This window comes from Pseudorasbora parva, chromosome 21, assembly GCF_024679245.1.
Source record: "Pseudorasbora parva isolate DD20220531a chromosome 21, ASM2467924v1, whole genome shotgun sequence".
Classification (NCBI taxonomy): Eukaryota; Metazoa; Chordata; class Actinopteri; order Cypriniformes; family Gobionidae; genus Pseudorasbora; species Pseudorasbora parva.
The window spans coordinates 30,698,180-30,710,884 of NC_090192.1; the positions used below are offsets into that span (position 1 = coordinate 30,698,180).

Genomic DNA, 12,705 nt, shown 5'->3' on the forward strand with positions numbered 1-12,705 from the left:
AACAAGCACCAAAATAATTCAACAGAAAAATGTTTAGTATCCTTTTTAATTCAGTGTAAAAATTTCTTTTTTTTTCAAATTCAACAGATACATTTTCACAGCCATGCGGAAACAGTTCAAAATGCTTGTAAACAAATTAACATAAAATTTGACCAACAAAAGCTTTCCCCCCCACAGTTGAACTATATACACATAAGCTATCAAACCCTATATCACAGCCCACATCATCATCATCATCATTAGAAATAAAGCAAAGACCAAATACACTCTATCAAAAAAGTTACAAACCCACCACCCTCACCTCCTATGTACTATGAGGGTCAATGTTAGTTCTTTTTTTCTTTTTTATCGTTATAACAAAGGATTTCCGCTACTTGTATCCAAAATACAGATCTGAAGTTATAATCGCCAGCGTTCCAACTTAATAATTACAGACGTAATTCTCCTTTAATAGACCTAATGAATGAGTTATCAAATATATATATATAGCACCATGATGTGATTACTGAGGACAGAGGGAACGTCACAAAAACCCGTGTTAGTATCGAGACCAGAACAACACTGGCCCTCATAAGATTCTCACATTGCTGCATGCACTGATAATCACTCTACTGGACAACATATTAATCTTTATATTTTGTATTCCGCTTTCTATTTTAGACTCAATAGCTTTACTTATGTGGAAAAACACAACACAGAGGATAAGGCATCAATTCTGCTGACAAGAGTGTTTACTTAAAGGTGAAGTTGTGCGTTTGGATTGAAATTCATTTGAGGGTAGCAGCTAAATTTGCCTCAACAGTCATATTTTACTTGCAGAAATGATTGAAATTTTGGTCTTGTTAAAATAATTGTTGAAAAAAGAAAATTAAATTTAGCTGACGTGTGATCATAACCAGTGTGTACCTAAATCTTGATGTTATGGATGGGGTCTATGTTATGAAATAAAGAAGGATAAGTACTGAAAGATGTATGAACATGACAACATTGATGTGATTTGCTGCAGGTGATATAAAATGTGGCCACAAAGTCCCAGTTTGCCAATCACAAATTAAATGCATAACAGTGCCTTGTAAAACTGCATACAACACAACAGCTACTGAAGAAACCCCAACAAAAAAAAATCAAAAAACACAGCTACTGAAGAAAATAAAAAAATAAAAAAATGATTCAGTACAAACATCTGCTAAAACCCACAAATGAAGAAAAGTAAAATTACAAAAGAGAAAACAGCTGTTAAAAAAATACATCAGATCTTTATACAATGAACCATAATTTAACATGGATCTAACTACAACATGTGGGTGACCATTTACAAAATTGTCAGCATTTGACAAATGCAAGCAAAGATGAACCAAGCAATGACATGGTCACATTTTTCAGGAGCTTTGAATCTTGAAGAATAAAAAACATGACGGTTTCGTAAGCCGAATCGGGTGATCTTAGAAGCGCTTAACCACAAACCTTCAAATAAAGCAGAAGTCAATGAGATACATTTCCTGAGAGTTCACCAACAACCTTACTGGTATTGAATAGAGCTTATAGTTATACTAAGATAAACCACTATGTAAATGTATTCTATAGGATGTTATAAAGGTTATTTACACTCAGAGTGACAGGGAAAGCTCAAGTCTAGCTCTTAGAAAATTGTCACAGTTTTGCAATATATTGTAAGAATATTTTGTTTTAAGTCTATAGAATGTATCTAGCCTATATATTTGAGCTGTAATTTTTGTTTTCAGAGTAAGACATCAAAACAACACAGACATTATTATTGCATAACATTCTTTACCATTTCAAGAACTCTGTCAATAACATGCTATGATACAAATATAAAGGATGTGTAGACTTTTAAAGTGAAGTAAGCCATGTGTCCAAGTGTGGATATTTGCCTTTTGCATAAAATGTAATGAATATACCCTTTCAAATGGAGCATGAAAACTACCCTATTGCGACCACATGAATCCTCATCCTGTGTATTTCGAAATCACGCTTTCTTTTAGAGGTAGTACAAATGTTTTGATTCTGGAATGAATGCTGTGAGTTAAGGGAAATGCATGATGTGCAATGCTGATGGCTGGTAAACAAACAAGCTGGCGCTGTATTGTTCCGCTTTCCAGAATAATCCTCTGTTGTGCCGTCAACATCAAAGATGACATTAAGGTAGTGTTCAGGTAGCAGTGATTGCTTACGTTTTATTCTACGGCTCACAAAATACTTCGACCGCCTGTATAAAAAAATGGCTCTCGAGAATGAAATCAAAAACATAACCATTGGCGTCAAATGTCGAATAACCTTTTTTTGCATATAATCTTCACTTTGACTTGAGCACATCCCACTTCTAGAATCATGTTTGCTAAATCCCATAATACAATAAAGCTGCAGGTTTTTAACTATCGTTTTACAGGCCAATAAATCTTTTTTTTTTTTTGTATCCCTGTAGTGCAAATTGTGAGTGTTTCCCATTAGTCTACTCTTCATACCAGTAAGGTTTGATTTCAATACCATCATCCCTCAATCCACTACTATATGTATACGTTTAAATATTTATATATGTGTGTTTAATATGAATGTCATACATATATGAATATACTGTCTCAATATAGATTTTTACTACTCTTACCGAATGCACACACCCACCCAAAACAACTGAAACAGCGCAAGAAACACACAAGGTACTGAAATCTTACCCTCCCCCCCCAAAAAACATTTTTTTTTCTCTTTTTCACCAAAAAGGGGAGATAAAGACTGAAAATAAGGGAAGAAAACTTCAAGTACAATAAACACTGAGGAGAAAAAGTCCATCGGGCAAAACATCAGGACAAACAACAGTATCCCCACCATTTCAAACAAAATCCACCATTTATACACAGCCTTCTCTCTAGGATCAATGACTGAGAAAATCCTTTCTTCAAGCTTTTCAAACCTGAAAAAGGAACAAAAAACGAAAAGAGAGAGACCTGGTGTGAGGGAAAGTCACTGTGTCTTCTTCCAGGCCTCGTGTGCATCGCTCAGAGTGGGATTTTTCCAGTGCTGTTGGCAGTGAGGTGAGCCTCTGTGGTGGCTGACGCTGCTCAGGGCTCCTGTCTGATGTAGTAACTGCCCGAGCCGTTGCTCTCCTGGTCTGAGATGCCCTGCGAGAAGGTGAACTCGTCGATCTCTGGAGTCTCTTCTTTTAACTGCAGCGAGGCCTCTGGGAAACAAAAACGAGACAAGAATAACAGTTCAAAAAATAAAACACTTGTGGGAGAAGAAACACCATAGATGGAGAATTTAAAATAAAATATAAAAAATCAACAGTGAAGGACACCTGAGGACTAGTACTCAAGAGTAAACTCAGATATAAAGAAGAGAGGGTGGGAGGAAGTAACACTTAAAGTAACACTACACTTAAAAAAAACTACTCTTTTGCAATAAAACTAAATCAATCTTTTAAATTGAACCTTGTCAAGTTTAGTTCCCATTAGCATGTTGCAGCAATCACAATGAAATCAACCAGGCAGCGATAAGCAAGGTTTAGGTATTTTAGTAAGGTAATAAAAACTTACCTGCAACATTTAAAGGGACAGTTCACTCCAAAATTAAACTTACTCTCATGTCATCCCAAGTGACATTTTTTTCGTGGAACACAAAAGGAGAATTGTTTCCTTATAATGAAGCTGAAAGGAAACAGGTGCTGTCAAGAAGACTACATACTACTATGCACTTAAAATCCTACTCTGTAGCATTATAGCACCATTAGATGCCATTTGACATAAATCATTTTCCTGATTTCTCAAATGGCTTTAAAAAGATTTTAACATAGAAAATACTTAAAGCCGGAGCCACCAATAATTAAAGAAATTATATAATAAATATGTAATAGAAAGACTTTCTATTTCTTTTAAAGACAGTTTAGACAACTTTTAATTTGAATAAAATGGGCTGAATAAATTAAACCCATTTGATCAGACTTTTACTGAACAGTAAATGGTTACTATTCTGTAACCATATTAACATTATTTTTATTGTAGAAAATAATGGCTCTTCGTCATTGTATGTGCTTTTCTAGTATAATAAATAAATAAAAAGACCCATAATGAGAAACTCCTATGATAATTTTAATTTTATGGAACTTTTTAAACTGTCATTTTTAAGCATGACAGAACAGAACCCATTTTATTGTGTTAAATAAAAAAATAGGCAAGATATTCTCTCCTTTTGCATTTGAAAAAAATTAATTCAGATTTGAAACATGAGGGCGAGTCAATGACAGAATTTGAATTTTCGGTGAGCTATTTCTTTAACATCCAAAAGCTAATAAATTCACACCATCCTTAAGAGAAAAAAAGAAAAAAAGTCAGGTGTGAGGGGAAACTGACCACACACACACACACACTTCTAAATCAAACGTAAAACTACCCTTCTTTATCATGCATCTGTTGTTAATGGTGTATGCAGCACAAATTAAGCAGACACCTGATGACGTGCAACTCTTCACGACGGCCAACCTGAAAAGTTCTACAGGAATGAGCTCAGTGGCGCCCTCTCCCTGAGTGATGGAGAATTGAGTTACCTGAGTTGAGAGAGCGTTCATGCTCTACACCTGAGGTGGGAGGTCGCCCGGACCCAGAGAAGTGGGACAGGTAATGGGGCGGAGTCTGCTCTTCATCACCCGAGAAGCTCCTCCTCCTCAAAGGCCCACCCAAACCGATCGGCCTCCTCCCAACTGGAATCTTCCTCTCTAAACACCAAGCCAGACTGTGGTTACCGAAGTTACTGGGTTAGTGTTACCCAGGCTACCGAGCTCAAATCCACAACACTGCAGGCCATCCTCCCGCTGAGCCCAAATTTCAACTCAGATCTGAACCTTAATTTGATTTCTACATGACAGAAGGTTGATTGTGATTGAGAAACTGAAGCCCTAAGAAAAGGCAATGTGGAACCCAACATCATGACTGCAAACCTGACCTCTCCCAAACATTTGCTCAGATTCTCTCGCCCTGAGGGATAGTGCCACTCGGTCTCACCCAGTTATGAGGATGATGGCAACAGTTGTCTGTAATTATCCATGACCCCACTGAATCATGACAACTGCCACTGACTATCCAAGCAGAACCAGACCAGACCCAAGCCAGAGAAAAACCAGTGGAAACATCTCCTGGACCAATTTTGCACCCGAAATCAGTGTTCGGTGAGAGGAGAGAGAAGATGGAAAGATTGAAAGATATTGTACTCACTTTTCTTTTGTCCTTTATACTGTGCTGTCTTCTTTTTCTGTTTTGAGACATTTGGCGGTGCTTCTCTTGTGGCTGAGGACGAAAGGGAACAAACTTATTCAATGCAGCCAATCATTAAAACATCTTACAAATACAGACAAAAAATGTATGTATATATATATATATATATATATATATATATATATATATATATATATATATATATATATATATATATATATATATATATAAAGCAGACTTTATTTGCTCTGAATTAAAAAAAGAATGCAGATACAGCATAAAGCTAAAAAACAAAAAACATTTATAAGCAACATGATTTTATATTTAGCAATTGAGATTTTACTAGATGATTATATTGTGATTATTTATTCCTTGCATAGTACACAACTCATGTGACTCTTTAAGTGCTCCGTTAAAGGACATTATTAGTAATAGTATACTAATTACATGCACCTCTAAAATATATAATGGCCAACGTTGTATGCCCGTCTACTCCGTATCAGGGACACTGTCATCCTGATGGATAAACATTAATAAACCGTTTTCTCATAACATGTTAAAGCCACGATCGAAATACAGAACATCACACAAATATATAAAAGAACATTTTGATAAAAAAAAAAAAAAAAAAAACCTGCCTAGAGAGGAAAAGAACACTTTGAGTGCGTTTACATGCATGTTCTTAAGCCGATTGTGTAGTAGTTTCTGTGTGTGGTCATTCACAAAGGGGGTGAAGACGTACGCGAAGCTTAGCTCCGCGCCTCAGGATCTCACTCGCACCGCCACCTGACGCGCACATTATATACACGCGAGCTCAATTTTGAATTGACTGACAGATGAGCTGCACGAAAGCACTCTGTGGTGCAACAGGATTTTAAACAACTTCCTGAGTGGCCGCGGACAGGCGCTGAATGCTGCCGCCGGTGTGTGATCAGTGGTCGAATCAGGCTCCGCATATCAATGCATCGAATCTTCGACTATTCGGGGTCACCCCTACAGAGGTCACTCATTTACAATAAAGTTTAAATCTAAGGTTGTCTGGCTATCACCCGACCAAGCTCAATTTAAAATTGAACATTGCTCTAGGAAGTCTTCTCTTTATTTTCTACTTCACAAGAGGCGTGATCAACGAGCATTATTTGAATGCCTCTGTATGCAATTGGATAGTCCTTCAACCAATCAATCTGTCATTATGTTAAACCCGCCAATAGCACGCCAAATGCATAAGCCAGTCTGTAATTGGTTCCCGCAAAAGTGTAACAACAGCAGTAGAAATGAATGTACAGGTTTACAGAATGAGTTGCTGGGCGAAATCAAATCGGCAGCAGATCAGGCTGGGTTTACCCAGTCTAATTTTAAGGGCCAGAAGAGAGTAGGAAATGGTTGTGTAAAACTAAATTCAAAACTAAAAAAATAAAAAGACCAATTTAAAAAGTATAGAAGGAACTGATCTATAAAAAACACCCTTGATGTGAGAACAGAGTTGCTAAGAAACCATTTGAACTTTCTACAATCAGAATCTTCTGGAATATTCACTCACTCTGTGCGGCGGGCGGCTGCAGCTGATAGCCAGTCAGTTGGCACCAGCCTACGGGGTAGAGGTCTGGAGACTCACAGTCCACCCACTGATCGTACTCATCCTCCCAGCCGTCAAAATGAATGCGCAGGAGTCTGTGTACGATCCTGGTCACTGTGGCGACACACACCAGACGTGGCTCCATCAGGTCCACTGCCTCCAGCTTCATCCCTGTGCGGAAGCCGTGATTTGGTACATCCTGAGGGCAAGCGAGGGCATGATTCAATGGCATGCACCACAACGCATAATTTAAGACAAAACACAACGCATAATTTGAAACAATTAAATAAAATAAAAAATAAAACAATTTCCCCCCACCCACAGTCTATGCATGAAAACTTACTTTGTTAAAGAGCTTCACAGGGGCAGCAATTGAACTTGTTTCTCTGAGGTAGTCAAACCATTTAAAAGGGAGTTTGGTGTACCCTGTGGAGCAGTTTCAGATTCATTCAGTGATGATGTCAGATCAGATCACACTGCAGAAAGAGAGAGGAAACGCACCTCTTGGGGGTGTGAGCTCAATGCTGTTGATTTCACAGAAGCCGACTGGGAAGATAGAGGGAGAGGTTGAGTGGTAGCAGAACCAGTCTGACCCATCCGCAGCCTCAGAACCATCAATCCCAATCATTAAGTACCCGTCTGCCAACACCTGAGAGAAGGTTACATGATCAATAGAAAGTTAAAAATACCTGCATTGTTTCCATTCAGTCTACCTGAGGAATGACACTAACCGTATTACAAATCACTACTTCATATATTTTAATGTATTGAAAAAAAACAACTCAAAATTTAAGTCAATCAGACAAAAATTGCACAACTTTACCTTTCTTACAGTAGCAACACATATAGCAGAGAGGTTTAGTGGGTCTATTGCCTCCAACTTCATTCCGTCTTTAAACCATTCCCCATTCTGATCCACATCCTTAACCTGTGGGTTTAAAAGACGACATGCATGAGCAGGTGGAAGCAGGTGACTGCCTGCACAGCGGAATAAAAGAAAAAGCAATCAAAAATGTACCTTAAGAAACAACTGCGAGCGAGCATCCATCTGGCCCTCCATTTTCTTCATCACCTCTGCAGAGGTTAACATTAGAGACGGTTAGATCCATAAGCCACAACAGATCATCAAATGTTGTTTTTCAAATCAACTCTGACAAGTTCTAAAACGATTCAGACTCCCACACTGACCAGATCTTTTGAAACGATGTCCAATGCTTCGTGACCAGCCAATGGAATGGATGAGTGGGCTGAACATGTGACACCAGAAGTCGTCAGTACCGTCCTGGCTCTCCTCATACACCAGACGCAGACGGCCGCCGATCACCTGTTCCACCAAGGCCACCCGAGTCCGACACAGGTGGGTCTTATCCACAACTTCAACACGCATCAGTTTCTTAAACGGGTACTGCATGTTCTCGTGAACCTTCAAGTTAAGCATTTAAACAAACAGTTTAAATTAGACTTGTGCACTACTGTTCAAAAGTTGGAGTTCGTAATTTTTTTTTTAAATGTTTTTGAAAGAAGTCTCTTATGCTCACCAAGGCTGCATTATTTTGATATAAAAAAAAATACAGTAAAAACAGTAATTTGTACGAAATATGGCTATAATTTAAAATAACGGCTTACTTTTTAATATATTTTAGAATATAATGTATTCCTGTGATGGAAAAGATGAACAGCATCATTACTCCAGTCTTTAATGTCACATGATCCTTTAGAAATCATTCTAATATGATTTGCTGCTAAAGAAACTTCTCTTATTATCAATGTTGAAAAAAGTTGCAAGGCCTAATATATTTGTAGAAACTGTGATATAATTTTGCTTTCAATAGAAATTTCAAAAGAATAGCATTATTTCCAAACAGAAATATTTTGTAACATTATAAATATTGCGTTTTTTAAATAAATTGAATGCATCCTTGCTGAATAAAAGTATTAATTTCTTTCAAATAAAGAAATTGTAATGGAATATTCATTATATACCTGCGTGTGTCCAAATAAAATTAATTATGAGTGCTACTTGCAAAAAGTCAAACAATAGAAGAAATAGAAGAAACAAAAGACTTTTTTTCACAAAGATGACAAGATAGATATGCTCTATTTATTGCACTCTTATCGCAATGACAAAAGATGTGTATGTAAACGTGAAGTCTGCTGCTTTTATTACAGTAAGTCAGTCAACTTTACCACGTTAATCCGTTTTGTGAGGAACTACTTCCTGGTGTATTTGCTCATCATAGCAGGAAGCTCTTGAGTTACAGGTTTTTCCAGTCTCTCTACTGAAGTACTGCTTTATGGCCACTGCTGGGATACAGCGTCTTACCTTTGTGGCAAAATCCGGCGGAAGAGTTTTGGCTCCCGTGAGTCGTTTCACAAGAAATGCTTTCCAGTTAGAATACTTATGCTGGATGGCTATAAAGTTGAAAATAAATTAAAAAATGCATAATTACTAATATTTATCAATAGCAAGTTCACACTATTTTAACACCAAATAAAAACAGTTAGTTACATAGTTTTGAATAGAAAAGCTTTACATACATTTAGGAGGCACCAGTGGCTTTCCACTAGAGGCACACCATCCAACAGGGTGGACTTCTGGGATACACAGATTACACCAGAAATCTCTGCTTGAGTCATTATCAAAACCCTCATAGCGCAGAAGAGCTTTATAACCTGTGAAGTTTTTAAAACAAATATAATTTAATTATTATAATTATTATAATACATAAAATATTCTTAAAATCAGTTGGTAGAAGAGCTGGCAGTTATTAAACTACAACATTACCTGCCAGTTTGACAATCCCTGCTACCCAGTAAACTTTTGTGGAGAGGTTAGTGTCAGAATTGAGGACCTCCACCCTCACCCCCTCTGCTATGTCACCCCAGCACATACCCATGGGCACCTGGAGTTATCAAGTCAAATATTTATTAAAAGAAATTAAGATAGATAGATAGATTTTTACACACACACACACACACACAGACACACACATATAAATAACAAAAAATATGATAATTCTCTGCCTGTACTCACATGTTTGAAACAGCTGACTGGTGCCCCAACTAGATTATTGCTACAAATGTACCGGCCCCAGTCAAAGCCTTCAACAGGAACCACTTCATGAAAAAAAGTACAAAAAGTTGTGGTTAAATATTGTGATTTTTTTTTTTAAATCAGCAGATAATTACATAATGAAACTTTAAACTCAGTTGAGTAGCCATTTACCTGATTTTGATTTAGCTTGGTTCTGTTGATTTGCTTGATACTGTGCGTAAGCTGCCAACTTTGCCATTAATGGCTGTTTCTGTAAGACTTTTGCCTTTTTTGTTGGTGGTTTACCCTTGATAGGACACAAGAAGAATAAATACAATATGTCAAAGCTATAGAAAGATACAACAGAGGTATTCTTTTGATTGAGTGCTTCTTAAGTCCATGTGTAGTTACCTGAAGTCTTGCCAATATACTGGCCTTTTTAGAATTGGAGGAATAGCTTCTGGAGCAGGATACACTGCAGAATCTCTTTGTTTTAGAGTAGAAAGCATCTCGTACACCAACCATACCACACATCTCACAGGTTGCTGCATGAAAAAAAAAGGTAGGGGTACACGGGGTAATAAACATTTAATTAGAAATTACACTGTAACCATGGTCAAAGTATAACAATTAGCGAAATATATACTCATTTCTTTTTATTTCCTGGTTTAAATGAAAATTAAAACCAATTATATATGGACTCCACTATCTGTATACATAACTTACCCATTCCAGCTTTTCCATCAGGATAGGTGTAGACCTGGCCGTTGTTTTTGATGATAGGCAGGCTGGCGGGGATGCTGGGGACTTCATCCTCACTGTCCTCTGAGCTGGAGCTGCTACTGCTGTCTTCACTGCAACTGTCATACCCGTCAAACATCCCGAACGAATCTCTCCTCTTTCGCTCTGAGCGGGGAGTGTGCTCAGCCTACGCGTGACGAGGTGAGAAGAGGGAGAAAATGTGGAGAAAATAGAGAAGAGCGATGGTCAAATTAAAGAAAGGGCAAAGAAAGAAAAGAATTAAAGCTCACTTATACAGCCATACTGCTTAAATAATAATTACATTTGACATAATACAGCATGATTATTTTTACAGTCAGTGATAACCATAATCTTTATACTAGTTCATCAACGCTTTAATGAGGCGGGAATTAGGAAGCAGAGCAAATCACATGAATAAAATTGAAGGTTCTCAGGGGTCACACAAATGTACAAAGGGCCAATATCATCAGAACCCAATATCCCCACAGGGCATTTCAAAAAAGGAGATAGCTACAGCAAAAGAAGCTCACTTCATATTTTCAATTATATTTTCTGTATTTTCAGGATCTACATATTTATATTTTTCGACACTGAAGCACTAGACTGGTTAATCAGAAAAGGATTTGTCCAAACAACTGTGACCTGAATTCAAAAAGAATCATTTCAGACCAGTTCATCTAAAAGCATACCATTGCATTTCCACCGTATAAAATTCAATTTCACCTAAATGTATACAATTAATATCCCCATAATCCACCTTAAAGCAAAATTTAGGTGATTTCAAAAGCCAACACAACACAAACATACACATATGCTGTGCCTCAAAACCTACCGAGCTGCCTACATTAACATAATGTTTCATGAAAACGTCTTTACCGCGTTTATGATCCCCGTATCCTAACTATGTTTTGATACACGACCATAAACAAACATACACACATTCATGGGCCTCCGGGTATATTTGAGCTGCACAAAACACAAACATAAACAGCTGTTTTTGCACCATTTAGTGGGACAGTTGGTTTGAATTAACGGTTACATGGCATAGAAAGTATTATGAGTGATTTGAATGAGGTAAATGCTGTAGTTTGTGTGACTAGCAGGATCTGTTTCTGACAACCAAAACAAAGAGGACGGCTAACACTGCTAGCCGCTAACTGCGCTAAATCAAGGAAGCGGGCTCAAATAAACTCTTTCTTACCATATCCCTTGGGTTTTCCATTAGCCCTTCATACAAGTCGGTATCTTATGTTCGTTGTGGTATGGTCCGAGAGCCCCCCGAAGGGAAAGGGCCGGGCTTGAAATTATTTTACTCTAAAGCAAAAAATAACTCCAGTTGATTATCAACAATTGTCATGGCTCGAGTCAGTGCGCACGCGCGTAGATCTACAATGATTGACATGGATATTAGCCAATAACGGTTAACCTGTTCGGCACTTTTACACCATATAAGGTAATAGGAAATGTTTTAGTGAGGATGAATAATTACAGACCAAATAAATATGGACTTTGTGGTGCCATAGCAGATTTATTGACTATAACTATTACATATATAATATGTCTACGGTCATAACTTTATGGTAATAGAATATGACAGGATGAAATGATAAATGGTGTGATAAATGTCTAGATGTGTGGCCAGCTCAGTAGATGGGGATTTTGTTTTTGTGTGTGAATAATTTCAAATAACTAAGAGGCATTAACATCGGTTTATCACCGGTAGTCATACAAGCAAGCAGCATATTGTAAACAAGATAGTAGTAACATAACACAAAATAAATAAATAAAATAAACTAAAAACTAGCAAACATGAAAAGAAAATGGTAACATTGCCAGTAATTTAGAGAGCTTTAAGGCACTCATTTTTAGTAGATGGGGATAGAGTTATGCAAGTAGTTTAATGAGCTGAGCACTGTAATCTTATTACAGGCATCGGAGTCTGGACCTCTGAAGTCAAAAATGCAATAAATTATAAAAAGAAAACAGCAATATAACATTTTGTTTGACCCTTTTGAGTTTCAACATAAAAAAAATAAAAAATACTTCCAATTGTTATTGTGTATAATATAGCCGTAAAGGTTATACCGAACCTCAGAAAATGTTGATCTGTACTT

General features: G+C 37.2%; 1 protein-coding gene across 3 annotated transcripts; it reads right to left on the bottom strand.

The window, feature by feature from the left end:
• Positions 1-28: 28 nt before the first annotated feature.
• On the bottom strand, positions 29-11,966 carry mbtd1 (mbt domain containing 1). 3 transcript variants are annotated; one of them, XR_010900003.1, is made up of 18 exons: positions 11,793-11,966; positions 10,556-10,757; positions 10,241-10,374; positions 10,022-10,136; positions 9,830-9,912; positions 9,581-9,698; positions 9,334-9,468; positions 9,119-9,207; positions 7,984-8,218; positions 7,814-7,869; positions 7,619-7,723; positions 7,297-7,444; positions 7,139-7,221; positions 6,760-6,994; positions 5,220-5,291; positions 4,556-4,723; positions 2,961-3,193; positions 29-1,464 (listed from the first exon to the last, which is right to left on the bottom strand). XR_010900003.1 is itself a non-coding variant. In XM_067429151.1 (17 exons), exons 1-17 carry the CDS (start codon positions 11,811-11,813, stop codon positions 3,075-3,077), a joined length of 2,118 nt encoding a protein of 705 aa, XP_067285252.1. In that variant the 5' UTR covers positions 11,814-11,966; the 3' UTR covers positions 29-3,074. The 3 variants fall into 3 exon arrangements, 2 of the variants coding, with proteins under 2 accessions (XP_067285252.1, XP_067285253.1); XM_067429151.1 differs by having other exon boundaries at positions 29-3,193; XM_067429152.1 differs by lacking the exon at positions 4,556-4,723 and having other exon boundaries at positions 29-3,193.
• Positions 11,967-12,705: the final 739 nt, after the last annotated feature.

Excerpts from the sequence above, each read along its gene's own strand:
- mbtd1 (XM_067429151.1), bottom strand. The coding sequence starts at position 11,813 with ATGGAAAACCCAAGGGATATG. Across the intron at positions 9,913-10,021 it reads CCAAGCTAAATCAAAATCAG|TGGTTCCTGTTGAAGGCTTT; the intron begins GTAAATGGCTAC and ends TTTTTCATGAAG. Across the intron at positions 9,699-9,829 it reads CAGTCAGCTGTTTCAAACAT|GTGCCCATGGGTATGTGCTG; the intron begins GTGAGTACAGGC and ends TGATAACTCCAG.